General features: G+C 36.3%; 1 protein-coding gene across 4 annotated transcripts in view; it reads left to right on the forward strand.

Annotated features, from left to right (window-relative positions):
* SMG7 (SMG7 nonsense mediated mRNA decay factor) overlaps window positions 1-20,863 on the forward strand; it is a 91,904-nt gene that overhangs the window by 65,775 nt on the left and 5,266 nt on the right. Inside the window, exons 6-19 of one of the 4 annotated variants that reach the window (XM_074308560.1) lie at window positions 1,139-1,210; window positions 2,689-2,839; window positions 3,289-3,424; window positions 4,993-5,155; window positions 5,449-5,605; window positions 7,997-8,067; window positions 8,788-8,848; window positions 11,506-11,625; window positions 12,306-12,732; window positions 15,029-15,173; window positions 15,795-16,177; window positions 17,133-17,501; window positions 18,310-18,459; window positions 20,687-20,767. In XM_074308560.1, coding sequence (XP_074164661.1) covers window positions 1,139-1,210; window positions 2,689-2,839; window positions 3,289-3,424; window positions 4,993-5,155; window positions 5,449-5,605; window positions 7,997-8,067; window positions 8,788-8,848; window positions 11,506-11,625; window positions 12,306-12,732; window positions 15,029-15,173; window positions 15,795-16,177; window positions 17,133-17,501; window positions 18,310-18,459; window positions 20,687-20,767 — 2,486 coding nt within the window. The remainder of the gene's footprint in view (window positions 1-1,138; window positions 1,211-2,688; window positions 2,840-3,288; window positions 3,425-4,992; window positions 5,156-5,448; window positions 5,606-7,996; window positions 8,068-8,787; window positions 8,849-11,505; window positions 11,626-12,305; window positions 12,733-15,028; window positions 15,174-15,794; window positions 16,178-17,132; window positions 17,502-18,309; window positions 18,460-20,686; window positions 20,768-20,863) is intronic. The other 3 variants (XM_074308556.1, XM_074308559.1, XM_074308557.1) reach the window with 3 other exon arrangements.

Raw genomic sequence — 20,863 nt, forward strand, 5'->3', positions numbered from 1 at the left:
AGGAATGTAGAATCTGAGTACTTTGAAATAGGCTTAAACTAGAAGTCCTTGAAAAATGCAACTTCCATATCAATATAAATCTTATGCAGACTAAGCAAAGGGACAGAGTTGCTCTTAAGTATATAGTAAATAGAAAAAAGTTTATGTTAAGCTTTTCAAAGTATTTGTAAGATATTCTAAGTAAGCTACACTTTTATACTTGTGAAGGGTTTTCCTCATTCTATTAGTTATTTCTTTTAGAAACTAACTTAGGTTATTATTCCTCTTTATTGATTCAGTAGGAATTAGTAATTTTTAAAAGTTTTATTTCCTTTAAAATATCATCTAGAAAAGAATTTGTTTCTTAATGCATTTATTTTAGCTGAGTTCTTTACTCCTCTTGTTTCTGCAACTTGTCTGCTCCTTTAAAGGTGACTTAAAATGGTTATAAAATAAATTAACTATAGGATTATGTATTAGCTGTCCTAAAATAGCAAGTGAGGGAAAGATTGAATTTAAGTTAGCATTTTTTTTTAAAGGTCTTTTGATGTCCATAGCATTGGCTCCATGAAGAGTCATGTTAAAATTAGCATGAGATTCTGCTATCTGTAGGAGAGGCTAAAGAAGTGGTGTGTTTGTGAGTTGTTCTTGCTTTTAATTGTATTTTTTGCACACACATCCTTTATCTTCCAAAAGGGATTTGGAGGCATTTTAAAAATCACATTGAGATTTTAAAGAAATAAACTATTTGCCAGATCATATTGTATAGTGTTTTTTGTTTTGTTTTGTTTTTAAGTGCCATATAAAATCACCCCTTCTTGTGGGCCGGCTCCAGGTCACCAGCATAGTCCATAATGGGAGCTGGTGATGCATGACACTGGAGGACCTGAAAATGGGGGCTAGGTAAGCTTTAAAATTGGTTACATGCTGAATGTCCCAAATAATAGAAGAAAATGGACACTTCACACATAATCCTACAGTTAATTTATTTTAAACTATTTATATGCTCTCTCTGTAATAAGTCGTAAGTAAATTGTATTATACAAATAGTCCGTAGAATTTTAAACTACTAGGCAGGCAATTTGGGGAAATTCAGAAAGGAAAGGAAGTTGTAGTGTTTTGTTTGTTCAATATATACATTTTTTTCCCCTGCTTTTAGCCCGCTATAGAAACCAGACCAGCCAGGCAGAGTCCTACTATAGGCATGCAGCTCAGCTTGTCCCCTCCAATGGTGAGTCTGCATCTTGTTAAGACTAAAAAAGCAGTTGGATGCCTGTTCCATATGAAGAAATTACTCCTGAATATTTTTAAAGGCTCATTTTCAATTTTATAGCAATGATTTATAAGAGACATTGTGTATTAAAGGATAGAGAACCATCCTTGAAGCCAGGAAGACTTGGACAAATCATTGAAACTCCGAGTACTCTGGATAACCTTCTGACACTGTAATTTGCAGAAAAGGTGTTAGCTTGTATTGATAGAGGGAGTTCCCTCTATTACTGAAGACAGATCTGGTTCCTATTCTTAACATGTGGGTGTGTGGCACAGTGAAAACAAGCATTGGATATGTACCTAGTTTCAAATCCTCTCTTTTCCATTTTCTTTTGTGGCTTTGCATAAATTCCCACCTTTCTCTTGACTCAGTCTTCCTCATTTGTAAAATGTGTGAGTTGGACTAATTAACATCTAAAGTTTCTTTCAGCTCTAAACCTATGGTCTTGTATGACTTTTCTTTATAAATTTGTATCACTGTGCATACTAACCATATTGACAAATAGTGCATTTTGTTTTTGATCAAACAAGTTAAAAAGTATAGATGTTCGGCAGTCAGTTCTCAAACTGTTTCTAAAAACTTTTAACTTCCTTGGTCTCTCTGAAAGGATTATTTTCTTTTAGCTTTGATTCTTTTTTTTTTCTCCCCCCCCCCCCCAGAAATATTAGTACTTTCTACTATAAGCCTGTAAAATTGCTTTTGTCTATCCTGACATTCCTTTTAATTAAGGGTTTTTGAATTAAGAAAGTTTTAACAGGAATTAAGTACTACTAATTTTTTATCAGTTCTTATTAAGCTATATCTTAACTACATTAGGTCCTCCAAAAGGGTCTTTTGAGCCTTTGGGGACCTTATAATTCTCACTGCTTCAGTTAAATATCAAGCAGGAAGGTATAATCTGCTTTTTGGGAACCTAATTTTAAGGCTAGTTCAACTACTATCTATCCATTCATTTATTTGTAGTTCAACTTCTTTTTTTCCTCCAGTTAGCAAAATTTTATTTTAATCATTCAGGAATATGCAAGCTGAAAATATGAGAAATACAGAACCCATTATAAATCTGTATACTCAAAACAAATTCCCACATAAGCTATATCTACAAACATTTATTTTCTAATGCATTCATAATCACCTCTTTATAGGTGAGAACATTGAGGGCCCCAGAAATGAAGGAACTTGTTCAAGGGCACACATGGACAGTAATTTGAGAGCCAAACTGTCCTGTTTGTTCCAAATCCAACTTCCTTTTTCTGGGCTACACCTTTTCCATATGTGTATTCTTCAAGGCCACTTGTACAAGAAAATCTTGATTTGCATGTTGAATAATAAGTTTGGAATTTCTAGATTTGGGGTTTGAATTATAAGATTGCTTTTTTTGTATCATACTGATAAATACTTTATAGTTCCATAAATTAAGGATATGTTTCTTCCCCTAGGTCAGCCTTACAATCAGTTGGCTATTTTAGCTTCTTCCAAAGGAGATCATCTGACCACAATTTTCTACTACTGCAGAAGCATTGCTGTGAAGTTTCCTTTCCCAGCTGCCTCCACTAATCTTCAAAAAGCACTTTCTAAAGCACTGGAAAGGTTTGCCCAACTTCTCTTGGGACACATTTTGTTTCCTCTATTGTTGGCCTAGCTGTACATTTTTATATTTGCTACATTTTTACATCTCACATTTATATGGCACTTTAAGGCTTACAAATAAGACAACTCCATCTGGTCTGCTTATCGTTTTTGTTTTAGCATGAAGTTGGTATGATCGATTTGTAAAAATTTGTATGTGTTCAGTAGATAAGGAGGGAAAAATTAGAGAAATGTCTAAAATTCATGTATTGGGATATATATAGGTAAATTCAGCCATATTTTATACTGTTTTTCTTGAGAAATATACTCAGTTCCACAAAGAACTCTACTGTTTCATTTACTTATAAAGATCTAATTTGTGTTGAAAACCTTTAAGAGATAGTCATTTTTGCTACTTAAGACTAAAAAAAGGTTTGTTGTTTTGTTTTCTTTTCCCCCTTATGTTACAGCCGGGATGAGGTGAAAACTAGATGGGGTGTTTCTGACTTCATCAAAGCCTTTATTAAATTCCATGGTCACGTGTATCTGAGCAAGAGTTTAGAGAAGCTAAGCCCTCTTCGAGAGAAATTGGAGGAACAGTTTAAGGTCAGAGCACAAGGAAGCAAAATTTTTCATTATTTTTAAATCCAAAAATATGAGATTGGGTTAAGCTTGAAGAAAGGTCTACTAATTTTAATATTTCATCCTGACCCACAATTATCAGTAATAACAAAGTATTACAGTCTCTTGTTCCAACATGGAAGAAAGCAGCAATTCTTTCACTGGAGAACTGCCAAATAACAAATATATGCAAAGGATAGCTTCTTTCTTAATTCTACGAATCTGGCTGTTCCACCATTGTAAAGAATTGCTTTTGACTGTCCTAGTGTTCATGGTTTATGTGTAAGAAGGAAATAAAAATTGTCTCATTTGCTAACTGGTCTTTGTTCAACTTACATATTGACTTGATGTAGAATGAATTTTTGTTGGGAAGGAAATTAGCATTCAACCTCTTGCATTTATTGAGGGAATAACCAAATTCAGTCTTGTACAGTCTTGCCCCTCTGTATATATTTATTCTGAATATTTTTAATAAGTCTGGGGAAATGCTGCATAATTATTTCTTCTGATACAACTACAAAAATATATCTAATTATAGTCTTTTAGCTCAAAAATCTTGAAAGCTGGATGAAGAACTTATCTATCTTCCAAGTATCTTAGGGTCAAAGCCAATTCACACAAAATTGTGTATGATGATCATTCAACAACATTGATAGAGAACTCACTTTGGGCCAAGTGCCATGCTAAACTGATCATGATGGACACATTCAGTACTAAAATGTGTACTAAAGCTTTTCCTTTTTCTGCTAATTTTTAGTGGGTTAATCCCGGCCCTAATAGAAATTTTAAGATTTTTCCATGATTAAATGAGAGATCATGGAGTCTTCTTTTGGGAAAATTTTAAAACTCTCCCACGTTTCCTAAAACCATATGCAGATATAGTTTATGAGACAATCAATATTATAAAATGTTTAAGTTGAATTTAAAATCATTTTTAATGTTTTTTAAACATTTTCAAAGTTGAGGTTTTAGGGAACCAAACTTACTATATTATATTTGCCAAAATTAAAGATTAAATTTAAAGATAACGAATTATAGTACTAAATACACAGTTGTTTCTGTCCTGTGCAAACTGATGGTGATGTGGGCTTTTGAGACCCTAGGGGTAGGGCTGGGAGAAAAGAGAGTGCTGTTTTATTGATTAACTTGTAATATTGTTTCTTCGATATTTTTTCGTTTGTTTAATTATTTATTGGCCCTGAGGAGTAAAAAACCATGCTAAATTTTCCTTTATGTTTTCTTCTCAGATGTATATTAAAAACCTCACCTTTTCTGCAAGTATTATAGGGCAGTTTAATTATCAACCTTTTGTATAATTTCATTTCTCTGACAGTTTATTTCTTCAGCCAAGAATCAGCATGAGCCATGAGCCCTTTCAGTGTAAATCAAAATACTGAGTTTTAAAGCTACAGCAATAGGATTTAAAATGAAACCATTTTCTTCTCTGGCCATATTTATGCAGCCATAAGTACATTTTAACCAATTTAATTGATTGTATTAAAGATGGCTCTTATTCTTGATTACATATATAAGTATTCCTATCTGTTTTTCAGAGACTGCTATTCCAAAAAGCATTCAACTCTCAGCAGCTAGTTCACGTCACTGTCATTAACTTGTTTCAACTTCATCATCTACGTGACTTTAGCAATGAAACTGAACAACACAGTTATAGCCAGGATGAGCAACTGTGTTGGACACAGCTACTAGCCCTCTTTAGTGAGTATTAAAATAACTAAATTTGGTATGTTCCTTTCCTAGCTCTTATGTTGGACACATCAGAAATGGAATGTTGCCAGTCTTTTTCATTATAGTGGCAGTGAGTGACTTCTTTTAAATTTTTTTTTTTTTAAAAACAATGTTCATGTTCATGGAACACAATTGGTTCCATTAGCCTCTTATTTGTATTTTCTCTGTAGTTAACAGAATATAGCAAAAGGTTAATAATTGCTTTATTTGGATTGACATACTGTTTCACATCTCTTTGTGTTCTTTCTTTTTTTCCCCCCAAGTCTCTTTTCTTGGCATCCTGTGCAAGTGCCCTCTTCAGAATGAGTATCAGGAGGAATCATGCAGTGCATATCCCCTTCCTGCTGTCAAGGTCTCAATGGACTGGCTCAAACTTAGACCCAGTGTCTTTCAAGAGGCTGTGGTTGATGAAAGACAGTAGTAAGTGTAATGAAACTTGATGTGAAGAGAGCTTGTATAATATTCATAGATATTCTAAAACACAACAGTTAAATAATAAATGGTGTTGAATGTTTTGGATATTCTTGGAAAAGAAGAGTAAAGACTTTATTTTTTTATTTTTTAAAAATTTCTTCTGTAAAAACAAATCCTAAGAATATGTGACCCACTCCTACCCCCTCTATCCTCAAAGATGATTCATCTTGTTGCTAGCTTAGGGCAAGGTGCAAAAAGCACTTCCATTTTTCAAGTTTATTTCTTAAACATTTACAATACACCTGAGCATGTCTATTTGAAAGTTGTAGAAAATAGAAAAAGTGTATTTTTCCCTTTATTGTTCACGTAAAGCTGTTGCTGTTGCTAATATTCATAAGTAGTTTGGAGAGAAACTTAAGATATTTGAATGTAAAGTCATTATTGACTGATTGCCTACTTGCTAGCTTCAGAGCATTTCTAGTTTTGATTTTATTGTGATAAGTGAAAATATGATTTGCCCAAGGTCATTTAAAGCCCCAGGATTTAGAGGTTATATACAAAGTGATGAGAGACTCTTGGGGGCGGGGGGGGGGGGGGAGACTATGGAAATGAGTTTTTCTTTCTTCCAGGATTGGGGAATAGATTTTTGTTTCTTAACCTAACATTTAAACCTCTTTGCCAGTGTTCAGTTACTAAAATTGACCTAGCCAAGATTAAGATCCTATTGTCATTCTATTTATATCTTTTTATATCTTTCAAGCTTACAGTTCTAGTCTTTATCATTTTGGACAGATTCACAGGCAGACCTTAGTAGTATAATTCTGTGAATTTGATAATTTTGTCTGCATTGGCATTCATAGAGTATGTTCTCTTCCTTTGTACACTTATTTTTTCTTCTATCCTGATTTATACAGTTTTCTCATCTCTCCAGCTTAACTACTTTGAAGCTTCTTGCAACTATAATTAATAATGTTTAGAATTGTGTGATTTGTCAGGGGATTGTTTGGTGTTTGTGAGCTGGAATTTAGAGTTTTTTCTGAAAATTTAGAGTTGGTTTTTTTTTTTTTTTCCTGTAAAGTAGCTGATGCTTTTCATCCAAGCTCTACTGTGCTAAACTTGCATAAAAGGATAGTAAACTAAACAAAAGAGCTCTTTATATACTTCAACTTGAAATGATGAGAAAATAACTTGAATTGTGTTTTGAGAATTAAAATCATGTACATATTTGACTTCTAATAATTTAGGCCATACATTTTCAATATATAGATTCACTCCCCCAGCCCCTGGGAGAATAAATTCTGTCCCAAGGAACACTAATGTTATGCAGATTTTTTTTTTCTTTGTAGAAAGCAAATTAATATTAGTACTCCAAGGCAGTTTACCCACAAATAAATTAACCTGTTTTCTATAATTTTTTTCTCTTGAGAACTCATTTTTCTTGCATGAAAAGATTGTGTCCCTCTTTACAGTCTGGAAATTCTTTTTAAAGCCATTAAATTTTGCAATTGTTTCTTGTTATTATGGTACCTTACATCTCAAATATCTTCAGCAGAAACTCACATTGAAAAGGTGTTTTGAAAACTAACCATAGTAGCAGAGTATATTCTTTTAAATGTTTAAGCATTTGCCTCATACCCATTTTTCAAGAGTCATTTAATAGAATCCTGAAAAGAGCCATGGGGTGGGGGAGGTGTGTGGGGATGTATGTGGGAAGGGGTGATGCACAGGAGCAAGGAAGGGGCTCTGGTCAATTTTTCATTTTTTCCTCACTGCTCAAATATTAATTAGTGTGTGTTTGAAGAATGCCAATAACTTTAATAGCCAGCGATTCAATTTCATCTCTATCAGCTGATAACCCTCTATGGCTTTGAGCAAGTTGTGACTTCTCCGGGGGTCTGAGTTTTTCTTTCTATGTACAATAAGGGTATAAGAATGTTTGGCGCTTGGATTTCCTTCCAACTCTAGTTCTCTGATGAAATTATTATTTAAAGAAGAAATTGCATATTTGTACAAGTAATAACATATGCCCTACAAATATGATCACATCCATAGTGTATTAGAACTTTATTGATCAGGTATGATATGGAAAAAGTGCTTTAAGATTCTTAAATGAGATGTCATAAATAAAGCAGAATTTTCCATGTGAAATTCAGCTTTCAATATTTGAACCAAAATGATTAGTTTCATCATTTGTTTGTCTCTTAGGCTTCCACTATGGAAATTGGACCATTCAAATTCATCTTGTTTCTTTCTAGATGATCTTGTGAATATTGTTTTAGAGAATTATAAGTTTATATTGAGGGGGGAAATATGTGAAACTAAGATCTACAGAGATAATTGTATAGTTGATCAGGATATAATTCCAAGAAATATAAAAATGACATCTTTGATTTCCAGCATTTGGCCTTGGCTGATCTCTCTTCTAAACAGCTTCCAACCCCATGAAGAAGATCTCTCCAGCACAAATGGTGAGAATTTTTCTACTTTTTTCTGTTTTTCAATAAGTAATAACCTTTTTAAAGCCAAATTGGATGAATCTTAGGGGTTACTCTAATTTAGTTATAGCAGTTGTATTCTAATTTGTATTTTGGGTTTTTGTATATATATAGTTCATATGCTTGATTGTAACCTCCTGAAAGACTTAGGTCTTTAGTTTTCACCTTTTGTGTGCTCAGCTTTGAGAATAAGGCTTTGTATAGATGCCATGTAAATAAAAGAGGCTTGAATAAATAATTATTAGACTGAATCTTTAGTTTCTCAAGAAGTGTATCCTTTGATCTGAGGAGATACAAATTGTTCTCCAGTGTCATCCCATGGATCTTCACTTATCCATACACTTCTCTCATTCTTTCCACTTAATCACCATACATTATGTAGAAAATGTTGATTTGGAGAAATCATTTTAATTAGCTAGAATTCTAGTTTTCCCATTTACCATCTTCTCAGGCATAGTGTTTGTAAATACCATTTTGAAGTGTTTGAAAATTGTTCTCTTTTTTCTTTTTTTCTTTTTTCTTTCTTTTTTTAGAGCAAAGAGTTATGAACCATATGTAATCTTTGAAGAGGTTCATCATTTGTTCACTTCTCAAGCTGTACTATGTTTTGAATTTTTTTTATTCCTTTAATAACAGTGTGAATTAATATAAATTTCCTGTGTCAGTTTTTTCATTTGTTTATTTGCTTTTTAGCTACTCCACTTCCAGAAGAGTTTGAGTTACAGGGATTCTTAGCACTAAGACCTTCTTTCAGGTAGGTAGCATTGTTACTAATGTTGATATTATTAAAATGAAGAGGAAGAAATCATTCCTGATGGTGAGGGAGAAGACTTTGATGTCCCTCCCTACTATAAACTATATAGATGACGCCTAGTGGTGAGAACTCATGGTCATTGACATAAGAACAGGACTATAACACAAATAGAAAATACTCACTTATATAGTATAGAATGTAAGAGAAAATAATTTGGTTTTATCACAAGCAATTCACATTGAGCATAATTCTTATGCTTTTCTGGAAACTGAGGAAATGTAAATATTAAAAATTAGGCATTTGAGAATTATCTGTTTGCTATATTGCTCATGTTATAATTTCAGTAATAATAAAGTATAGTAACTTCCGTAATAGTGGTAAAGCATACTGCAAGAACAGCATGAAATTTTAAAGGATTTTATTTAGTCTAGTTTTAATTAAGCCTCTGAGGGAAGGTTTTATCTTTTGTCTATGCATTAACTTGATTGTCAAATAAGAAGCTTCTAAAGGTCAAGTAATTAAAGATATTTAGTAAACATGAAGGGGGAAAAGTGTGTGCAAAATGAGCAATTTGCATTCAAAGAAAGGTATAGATGGGAAAATATAATTCATTTAATGTAACATACTATATATCTTAGTATCCTGATTGTTTTGAGGTGCTCTTAATATTTTCCATCATTCAAGCTATTTTCTCCCTTTTTCTTTTTAAAAATTAAATGCATGATATCTGGTTCCAATTATGTACAATAAAACATTACTAATTAAGATTCCATTTGCATAGTCAGGCAAAGGGCTAATCATAAATTTACTTTTATTTAAGAGAAGTTTACTAAATATCCTAATAGAAAATAAAGGTTTATTCAGCACCTGCCATAAGTGGGCTAAGAACTCTACTAAGTGCAGTTTTTTTCCTCTTATCTTTATTCCCCCTTATTCCAATAAGGGGTGGGGCAGAAAGCCTTTCTTTAAGGAGTTTATAGTCTATTAGGAGAGCTAAGATGCAAAGGACTCCTTACAAACAAGTTATATACAGGATGATTTGCTAAAACACTAAAATTGAGAGAGATTGATGGGGAAAGGTTTCTTGGATAAAGTGAGATTTTAGATCTGATGAGAGGGAAGTTAGTAAAGTTTTTAAGAAATGTCAAAATAAATTTTTCACATACAATACAATTTTATCACATACATATGTGATACAAATGATTGACATGGAAATTAAAAATCATTCTCATCTTTTATTTCTTGTCTTATCCCAATTAGAATGTGAGTTCCAAGGGATCAAAAACTTCTTTTTTTGTTTGCTTTTTTGTTTTTGGTATTTCCAGTCCTTACTAGTGTTTATTGTTTGGCACATTGTTAGAGCTTAAAAATGCCTTTTCTTTCATTTATTCATCTGTTCATGAAAGCAGTTTAGCCAAGGGAGAATCCTCTCTTTCCCCCTCTCCTTCCTGATTTACTAGTACTATTAATCCACAAGTGTAGACTTGACTTCTTCTCAATTACCAATACTTGCGCAAAGTTTATGATTTTTACTCACCAAAACCATATAAAAGGGGAAAAACTGCCTATGTGAGGTATACATTAAAGATTTTCCTATCCAGTTTTTAGCTCTTGGTGACTTGTTACAGTTGGGAAGCTAAGTGACATAGTGGATAGAGTGCCAGTCCTGGGGTTGGGAAGACTCATCCTTTCTCAGTTATAAACTGGCTTCAGACACTAGCTGTATGACACTGGGCAAGTCACTTTATCCTGTTTGCCTCAGTTTCCTCATCTATAAAGTGAGCTAGAGAAGAAAATGGCAAACCACTCTATGATCTCATCCAAGAAAACACCAAGGTCACAGAGAGTTAGATGTGAATGAAAACAATTGAATGATAAAAACAACAAATATATGTTAGAGTTGACAAAGTCCAGAAAAATGTTTAGCTATCTAGTTAACAGATCTTGTATACTCATTAAGATTTTCATTTTAATAATTTATTTATCTCCCACATTTGTTATTTCTATATATTTTCTGTGTTCACATTTGTGAAGTATCAGCAGTATTTCTTAAAAATGAGGCTCATAATACCAAGTTCCATAGTAACATGATTATACTAGGTATGATCTGAGTGAATTATAATCTGACTGAGTTATACAGAATCCCAGATTACTAGCATGCAGGAAAAAGCTTTGTTGAATTAAAAGGTATGGAAGTGCAATCTGACAGCTCCATGCACTTCTCTAAGAGAGAAGTAAAACTATTGCTTTAATATAATGAATTATTAAAGTTTAATTCTTTCTGCACTAATTAATCACTTGTACACTGTGTAGTTGATTAACTTCAGTAAGTTCATAATTCTGAGAGTTCATTGCCTTGAACTCTCAGAACATCTGCCTTGAGAGTACAGAATTTTAGAAATAAAAGGAACCTTAGATGTCATTTAGTTCTACCACCACATTTTATAGGAAGCTTAATGACACAGGGTTAAAGCAGTTTGCTCCATGTCTCACAGCCAGTTTGTAGCAGAATAAGGAATCTCCTAAAAATAATTACCATTTTTTTTTTTAAAATCTGAAGTCATTTGAATAAGGTTTCCCCCAACGAATATTGTGCAAAAGGTCAAAATGAAGTCTGCAGCTCATTTTGTTTTCTGTTTGCTTATGCTGTTTTTTAGGAACTTAGATTTCTCCAAAGGCCACCAAGGGATTACAGGAGACAAAGAGGGACAACAGTGGCGAATTCGGCAACAACGTTTGATCTCCATAGGGAAATGGATTGCTGATAATCAGCCAAGGTATGTGATGACCGTGTTAGCACCCTGGATGCCTTAGAATCAGCCGGAGTCAGGATAAGCAAAAGTCCTTAGTCTTTATTCTTGGTCTTTAGCAGTAGAAGTGAAGGGAAGAGCTACGTAGGATCTCTGCGACTTCTGTTGTTCGTCTTCTGCCCAGAAGTGACCCTGGCTAGTTTTATTCCACCCCCCAGTCCCTCCTATAATTCTCTGTGCACCAAATGATTGGGCCAGCACAAGATAGTGGGAAGGGCCATTTTCTGAGCATATTCTTATAGAGTATTATCCAATCGGTAATTAGCCTTTAAGTGCTTAGTTGTCCTACCTCAGTGCATCAACTCAAGAGTCCCTTTACAAAGGTATCCATCCCCAGGGCATTTGGTGTCCTTTTTACTTGTCTCCTTGTTGAAGTTGATTTTTAGCCTGGTTATAGTTGTACTGAAAAGGCCAAAGTCAAAATTGACTTTTATGATATCAGATTTAAGCAGGGACCAGTTTATACTTCAAGTCACAGGATGACTGGAACTTATTTGTTAACTCAGTCAAACATTCTGGTATTTGGGCTTTGCAGCATGGATACAATGGGGCTGCATTGACTGACTATTGAATTCTATACACAATTCAGTTATGACTTGGTAGGTTTGCAGTTTTCATGTATGGATTTATTTTTACTTCTCTTTTAGGCTGATTCAATGTGAAAATGAGGTAGGGAAATTGTTGTTTATCACAGAGATCCCAGAGTTATTATTAGAAGATTCCAGTGAAGCCAAAGAGAACCTTGTTCTTCAAGAAGCATCCCTCGTGGAGTCCCTGCCTGTGGAAGGGAGCCCAGGGCTAAAATCCGTGCTATCTACGGGCAGAAGTGTGAGCACCAACTGTGACACCACGGAGAAGCCCATGGTCACCTTCAAGGAGAACATTAAGCCTCGAGAGGTGAACAGAGAACAAGGAAGAAGCTACCCACCCAAAGAGGTGAGAAGGGACTATAGCAAAGGCATAGCAGTTACTAAAAGTGATGGAAAGAAGGACAACAACAAGAGGAAAAATGAGACCAAGAAATGCACCTTAGAGAAGTTGCAGGAAACGGGAAAGCAGAGTGTGGCGGTGCAGGTAAGATGCATTTGAATAAAATGTAGAAGAAGGACTTGTCAGGAACCAGAACTTTAGTTGTGCCCCAAGCCTGCCTGGTGGCCAAAGGACGGTCTGCAGTCTTCCACTCAGGGCTAAGGTACATTGGAGCTAGGGGGAAAGCTGTGGGAGGAGGTTGCTTTAATAACCTTGCAGGGCTTAGAATTTGAGTACGATTCTGATTCAGTTTATGCTTATGGAAAGATACCAATAGCACTGGGTTTTGGCCCCATTTGAGTCTGGTTGTTGGGTTTCAATGAGTCAACCAACAATTTAGACTTGATATAGACGTAGTGTATCATATTAGCAGCTGTAGAGTAATCTTCTTGGAAAGTATAAATCCTAATTGTAAGTGCTATTATGGCAGAAGTTTTTTTTCTCTGATTCCCAGATAGAACCACCAAATCCCTATAAAATAAAATTAAAATTCTAATAGTCTCTTTTCACTTAAACTGTTTAAAGAGTTTGTTGAGGGACATGAGAATTCTTGACACATCCACCCTCACTTAATACATCTTGGGAGGACATAATGTTTTATGTAGGAGTATAATATCACTATTAGATTAATCTTGAATTTTCTTAACAAAGATATAGTTTTAAGCTTTAATCACTTTAAACTGAACACCCTTATTGCTAGTTCTTGAGCTAATTTTTTTGCTTTTTCTACCATTTTGGTTGATAATCTTATGGGTTCTTTTTTTAAAAAATCACCTTCATTTCTGCATGTGTACCTGTGAAAGTGATATATACTCATATATGTATATACACATACACACATACATACATACATACATACATACATACATACATACATGCTCCTACCTCTTTCTTCTCCTCTGTAAACCCCCTTATCCTACCCTAGCTATACTTTTTATAACAGAGTTTTTTGATCCCCAACCATGTCAGTAAAACTAATAAAAAGATCAATCAAACCGGATAGTATGTCATATGGGGAAGTGCATTTTTAAAAAATGTTTTTTTTAGAGCCAACCTGTATCACTATGATTGCACTTAATTCAGTTATTTATATATGTTATATTCTTTCCATTTTCATTGTTGGAGCCACTGTATATTTATTTTCCATTTCTGCTTTTATTTCACTTTGCTTCAGTTCATATAAGTCTTCTCCTTTGTTGAATTAACTCTTTCTGATGCTGGTTTGTTAACTTTTGTTGCAAGATTAAAATAAGAACAGGAACCTTGAGATTTGGTGTAAGGTGGGAATAAGGGAAAGAACCAGTCAACCAAAGCAATAGAGAGCCATGAATTAGGAGTAAAGACAAGCATCTGACTGCCAGCCTTTTACTACAACTTTCCTCCCTCAGGTCCAGGCTTGAGATTATCCTTTTTTATTTCCTAGCCAACCCAAACCTGCCTGCCCAGCCTGTGGCTTATGTTTGTCAAACTTAACACCCCCTGAATCTCTGCAAGTCTCCTGTGCACTCTGTTGTCACTGCTACTATCAGTCTCCTGCCGCTGATAAACCAAACTGCCGAGAATCTAAAGTGCCACTTTGAATCGAGGGGTTGAGTCAAGGACCCCAGCTCTGGCTGTTGAGACCTGAACCCCTCCAGTTGTGTGTGCACACAGTTGTGACATCAGTCTGGAGGAGGTTGGTGTCAGGGTGGGAAGGTGAGGGGGAATGACTGGTGGTCAGAGCTTGATGGTACAAAATTTGCCTGAGCCATGTGAGAGGCAGCAGTAGGGAAGCAGAATGTGCTGGATGTAAAACCAACAGTGGCTCTGAGCCACCCACCAGCTGTGCCTTTGGGCAAGGCAGGGCACTTCTCTGAACCTCAGTTTCCTCATTTGCAAAATGAGCAAGTTGGACTAGATTTCTGCATTGCCTTCCATCACCAAATTTGTGGTCTTTCAAATCAGTCTGAAGGGTAGAAGTTTACTGACCTGAGGATAAATCAGATAGTTATTTTTACATACTCTGAATGAGTAAAATGATTTGTATAAAAGTAGATAATTTTTGTGGGGTAAATTTATGTCCAGATAGCATGTAATTTTGGGGGGAACATTGTTTTCTCATTCTAAATGCCTGTGAATTAGATTAAAAAATAATTCTACTGCATAATGCATTGCCTGTGGTAAACATTTAATGTTTGTTGATTTTAAATGTTAGAGCGATGATAGTTTAAATGCCTTCTTCAAAAGTAGGTCCTTTTTCCACCCTAACTTTTAGTTTCTTTTAAGTTAAAGTGTTAGTTGCCAATTTGCATTTTTAAACAGCATTTTAGAAAAATTGTCCTGTTGCTTCTTTTTCTTGTAGGTAAAATCTCAAACTGAATTAAGGAAGACCCCAGTGTCTGAAGCTAGAAAAACACCTGTAACTCAGACCCCAAGTCAGGCAAGCAATTCCCAGTTCATCCCTATACATCACCCAGGAGCCTTCCCTCCCCTTCCCAGTCGACCAGGTAAAACCATTTATTCTCTGAAATCTCTTCTTTTGAGGGCAAGGAATATTATCTTCTTTATCCATGAATTTCTCCCTGGGTCAGTTAGCATCATCCCTTAGATAATATTAGGTGGTTATTAAATGTTTGTCCTGTGATAACAGCTTATCTTTTTATCTAATTCCCATTGTATGAAAGGGTATTCTTGAGTACAAATGCAGGGTCAGTTCTTTATTGCCAAATGCCAAAGTCAGAAAGTATTTCTTTATACTTTGGAGCTTTGTTTTATAACATTCCTTTCTGTGTACTAATATCTGCATGTATTATTTGAGTTTTGCTACCAATGGAGAGCAGAAACTTCTTTTAAAAGCACAAGAGCATTTCCTGCTTATTGTCAAAACTGAACAATAACTGAACTCTCAGAAAGTAGGTTTCTTGAAGAATTGCCCATACTCTATATGTAGTGTTTGAGAATGAGATGAAAACTAATTATACATTATGCCTTCATCTCATCAAATCATTTCATCTGTTAGATGCTAGAGATGAAAAATGGCAAACTGCCCTCTCTTATGTTGTTCTGCATGCCATTCTGGAGGACTCGCTCCTTTGAGCTAAGCGATCTTCTTTTTTTCTATTTTAAAGGGTTCCCACCCCCAGCATATGTTATCCCCCCTCCTGTGGCATTCCCTATGGGCTCAGGTTACACCTTCCCAGCTGGTGTTTCTGTCCCAGGAACCTATCTTCAGCCTACAGCTCACTCTCCAGCAGGAAACCAGGTGCAAGCTGGGAAACAGTCCCACATTCCTTACAGCCAGCAACGGCCCTCTGGACCAGGGCCGATGAACCAGGGACCTCAACAGTCACAGCCACCTTCTCAACAATCCCTTTCATCTTTACCAGCTCAGCCAACAGCACAGTCTTCAGGCCAATTGCAGGTCCAGGCCCTGGCTCAGCAACAGCAGTCTCCCACAAAGGCTGTGCAGGCTTTGGGGAAAAGCCCTCCTCATCACTCTGGATTCCAACAGGTAAAATTTAAATGGAAAGTGCAGTAGTTACATCAGCACACCTGTGACAGGGAAAAAAGAAATAGGTTAATTAAAACTAATCTGTATACTATGTTTCCTGCCACTGAAATGGAATCGACAATTTGTCAGGAAATGTTTGTTAAATGTCTGCTCCATAGCAGGCACCAGACGAAGCACCGAAGATACAGAGGGGGGCAAAAGCCACTCCCTGAATAGCCTACCAAAGATGCACAAATAAGCCGGTCAGAGTCAATGGGAGATAGTCAACAGAGAGGCCATATTTCATCTAAGAAAGTTTCTGACCTATTGATAATTGAAGCATGAGGACAAGTGCTGGAAGAATTCTTTAGTCTTGGCTCCTGTTCTTTTCTGCTGCTCCTATCTCTTCTTGCCTCTCTTTTGCTTTTAAAACCTTTTTTTTTTTTTTTTTTTTTTTTTTTTTTTTGGAGTTTTCTCTTAATATTTGCATATGTTTACATGGAACAGGAGAAATGGCACCTTTCCTGATCTCAGGGTGTCGAATGAGTGAGGTTGACAGCTGTCAACTTTGTCGGTGCTGTCTGTACGAGGGGCAAGACAGCTCGACCTCCGGGATGGTGGGGTCATGAGGGAGATCTTACACCTTGGAGCTTCATGCTCTAAAGACACGTAAGCATGGCAGAATAGAAAGTAAAGGCCCAGAAGTCTGGGCTCTGCCCCTTGGTGAGGCCCACCCCCTTGACCAGGCCTCTCAGCTTGCTCTTCTGTAAAATTCTGGTCCCTTCTAGCTAGAGTATTCTCCCTCCCCCTCTACCCCAGTTTCTGCGAAGTTCAGCCCTACTGAAAAACCAATAAGGTAATCCATAGAGAAGAATCTACAGTAGTCTAAAATACCATGGATTCTGTAGTTTCTTATTTGTCATGAGCAGCGTTAACATGATAGAGTCATCTTGGGTAAAATCCATTTCATTTTCAGTATCAGGCAGATGCTTCCAAACAGCTGTGGAATCCACCTCAGGTCCAAGGCCCGTTAGGGAAGATCATGCCTGTGAAGCAGCCCTACTACCTGCAGACCCAGGACTCCCTGAAACTGTTTGAGCCGTCCTTGCAACCTCCTGTAATGCAACAGCAGCCTCTAGAGAAAAAAATGAAGCCTTTCACCATGGAGCCATATAACCAGAATTCCTCCGAAGTCAAAGTCCCAGAATTTTACTGGGATCCCAGTTACAACATGGCCGATAACCGAGCAGTGATGACCCAGCAAGCCAGTGTGGACCGTCGCGGCAAAAGGCCCCCCGGTGTCTTTCCTTCAGAGCAGGACCCTGTGCCCAGGATGCCATTTGAGGTGAGCATGCTTTTATCTCCACAGTCAGAGGCCCTGGTTTATGGAGAGCTCTTTGGAACTGCTGTACCGAAAGCCGCAGAACCAAGGCCTAGGACCATGAACTTGGATCCAGTTCTGTTATTTGGTGCCAAAGAACTGATAGGTTGGGATGTTGTGATGATTCTTTACCTATTTTTGATTGCCATAGTAAAGATGTTCTGGCAGAAAATCTGTAGCACATGGCATCTTAGAACAATAAATAAGCGATATGGGACTAACCCAATAGGGTTGACTTGAGTATTATGTAAAAATAGGATTACAGGATTACTCCATTTTTTAGACCATAAGTTTTCTTGATAGGAACAGGGTCAACTGGTTATTTATGACTGCCTGTCTTTGCCCCATCTCCTGCACAGACTATTAGTAGGTCAAAGACATGAGTAAAGGGGAGTTGCTTGTGCCCCTGCTAGATCACTCGTTGCCAGGCCCCTGGATCTATAGCATGTTTTAATTTTACAGTTGCAGTCCCTTTCCTCACACCATCAAGGCAATGGCCTGGGTTTCTGCTCAGTGCTTGTTGTCATCTCTCTTCCTGTTTGGGCTGTTGACTTGTTCTCTGCTTACCATCTCTGCATCACCATGTTTCTCACCCACTAGAACCCTCTTCTTCTCCCTTGCCTAATAACCTTTGCTTATTTTGTTTTCAATTTCTTCTTTCCCCTTAACCTTCCTGTCTCCATTTCAACCAATGTTCTTGCTCAAACCACTCCTCTTCTTTGCTTTTCTCCTTCTCCTTACTGCATCTCACTGTGCTCCTTTCTGTCACTAGGACCCCAAGAGCTCCCCTCTGCTTCCTCCGGACCTGTTAAAGAGTCTGGCTGCCTTGGAGGAAGAGGAAGAGCTGATTTTTTCTAACCCTCCTGATCTTTACCCAGCTCTGCTGGGGCCTCTCGCCTCTCTTCCTGGACGAAGCCTCTTTGTATGTATTTGACATAATTCTGCTGCTGCTTGCTCTAACGCTGACTCCTTTTCTGAGACTTTATTTGAAATCCATAAAGATTAAGATTTCTTCTTCCTTGGGTTTCTAAACAGCACTTCTTTATTATCCTTATACCTAGGAAGGAGAGAAAGCATGGAAACAAGTTTCTAACTCAAAATCCCCCCTAAATATTCAATTCACTATAGCTCGAATAAGGAAATATTATTTAAAGTGGGCATGACATCCACATAGAATTATTATAGTCCTTCACATGCAGGTACAACATTGCAAAGCCGTCTCACTATTTAGTTGGCAATTATATTTTGGATTCCCAGAAACTCGAAGCTTATTTTTTACTCTTATTGAGGGAAAATAATATTCTTGAAATGTATTCATATTTCACAGGAAATTTGTGATTTATTCTGGACCAAAAAGGGTATGAATTTAGAATGTTTGAAATAGAGAAGCCTACAGGAGTTGGATATGTGAGGATTTTTTTTCCTATCTAGCTGATTAATTTTTTTTTTGGGGGGGGGAGAAGGAGGGAGGTAAGAAGGACTCAAGTCAGACTCATTCCTAAACAGAATTCGGGGGACAGGGGGAGGCACGGCAAGGTGAGGCACAAACATGTCTAAAAGTTCTATTTGTAAATACCAGGTATAATTGACTGCATGGCAGCTTCTGTAATGGTAAACAGCTGTAGATTAAAATCAGTTCATGAGATCTTTATTTTTCAAAAGTTTATCTCCACACAGTTTCTAGGGAAAAGAGTTGTAGAGTTATTTGTCAAATAGATGTATATTCAGGAACAATATATGGTTCTAAACACTCATTAAATTTTTTAATGATTGTTGTTATTTAGGAGAGTTGGGAGTGTAAAGCACAAATTTCCATACTCACTATTATCCATATAGAAATTGTTGATGACAAATTTAAGTAAAAGATTGAGCCCTACTTGTTTGTCTTTCCCATAGGCCAGGAACAATAAAGACAAGGGCTATTTAAACAAATGATTTTGATCCCATTAAAGGTGAGACTTCATACCATAGGTTCTGCTCCTCACCCTGAAAACTGCTACATAAATATTATCATCGAAGTGGTAGAGTACTTTCAGTCCCTCTTTGTTTTTCTGTTGTTCATAGTAGCAGTTTTTTAGGATAGCAAGAAAAAGCAGTTAGCCATGAAGCAAATATGCATGCTCCCCATAACCTAGAGAGTAAGGGTAGATGTCCCGCCACAAGGCTCTCCATTCTTTTTCCTCTACTTTTGTTTTCCTATTCTTTCTCTAAATACCAAACCTTTCTGTTCACTTGTTTCCTAGTGGCTGTCATCCTTTTTTAGCCAAGTAATCAGGAAGGGTTGAGATGAGTGTGTGTCTTTATTTTGTTGAGTCCCTACTTGATCACCTTTTAATGCATCCTTTCCATGACTTTTGAAACACTTTTGGACACCAGAAGTCTTTACCGGTTTATTCTGTATTTGTTACTTGATGATGCTTTCAATCTGAAAGTACCTTGTATATAGGTGCTTGAGAAATACTGACTTGGCATATATCCAGTGAGATTGGATTATTTTTTAGTTTATTAAAGATATGACTGTCAGGCTTGGCCTCATTTTTAGCTCTTGTTTTTTATTTGTTTAGATTATTTAGTTAATCTGTAAAGAGAAGCTTGCAAATTTATTTAATGAAGGTGATCCTGTTTTCAGTCATTAATAATAATACTATTTGCCAAGAGCTCAGTGAACCAAAAAAATTATGGAGTAATTCATTGTCTGTAGACTAAAGTATTAATTAAAAAGGGGTGGTTGTTTTCTTAAATAATCCATAGTATCCTCTTTTAGGTACCTGATGAGGTACCCATATCTGAAGTATGAGTTTGATATTTGCCAAGAACTTAGTGCTAGATTAAATCATCTGAAGTGTGAAATTATATTTTGCTTTCAAGTGGTTGGGAGGAAAAGGCTGTCTTTGAGTTAGTCTTCAGCTATGATATTATTGCATATTATTGGTGTCAAATCATTGATTTAGTTCTTTATGGCAAGTTCTTATACTTGTTCACAATTTTTCTTTGTGGACATTAGGCCTATATGGTAAGATAGATGGGATATCCTTATTGTGATGATGTGTGGTAGCTTTTGACTTCCGCCCAGTAACATTTTAAGACTAATAATGGAAAAAAATGCAAGAACTAACTTGATGAAATCTTTCCTTTTTGGGTCTCTGAAGAAGTCCCTGCTGGAGAAACCCTCAGAGCTCATGTCTCATTCTTCTTCTTTCCTATCCCTCACTGGCTTCTCTCTCAATCAGGTAAGCTAACAGTTAAGAAATCTGTTTGCATGCTCTAGATACAGCTTGTAATTTAGGATGATAGATTTCAAACCATTGTAGTACAATTTAGAATGC

This window comes from Sminthopsis crassicaudata, chromosome 4 (assembly GCF_048593235.1).
Source record: "Sminthopsis crassicaudata isolate SCR6 chromosome 4, ASM4859323v1, whole genome shotgun sequence".
Classification (NCBI taxonomy): domain Eukaryota; kingdom Metazoa; phylum Chordata; class Mammalia; order Dasyuromorphia; family Dasyuridae; genus Sminthopsis; species Sminthopsis crassicaudata.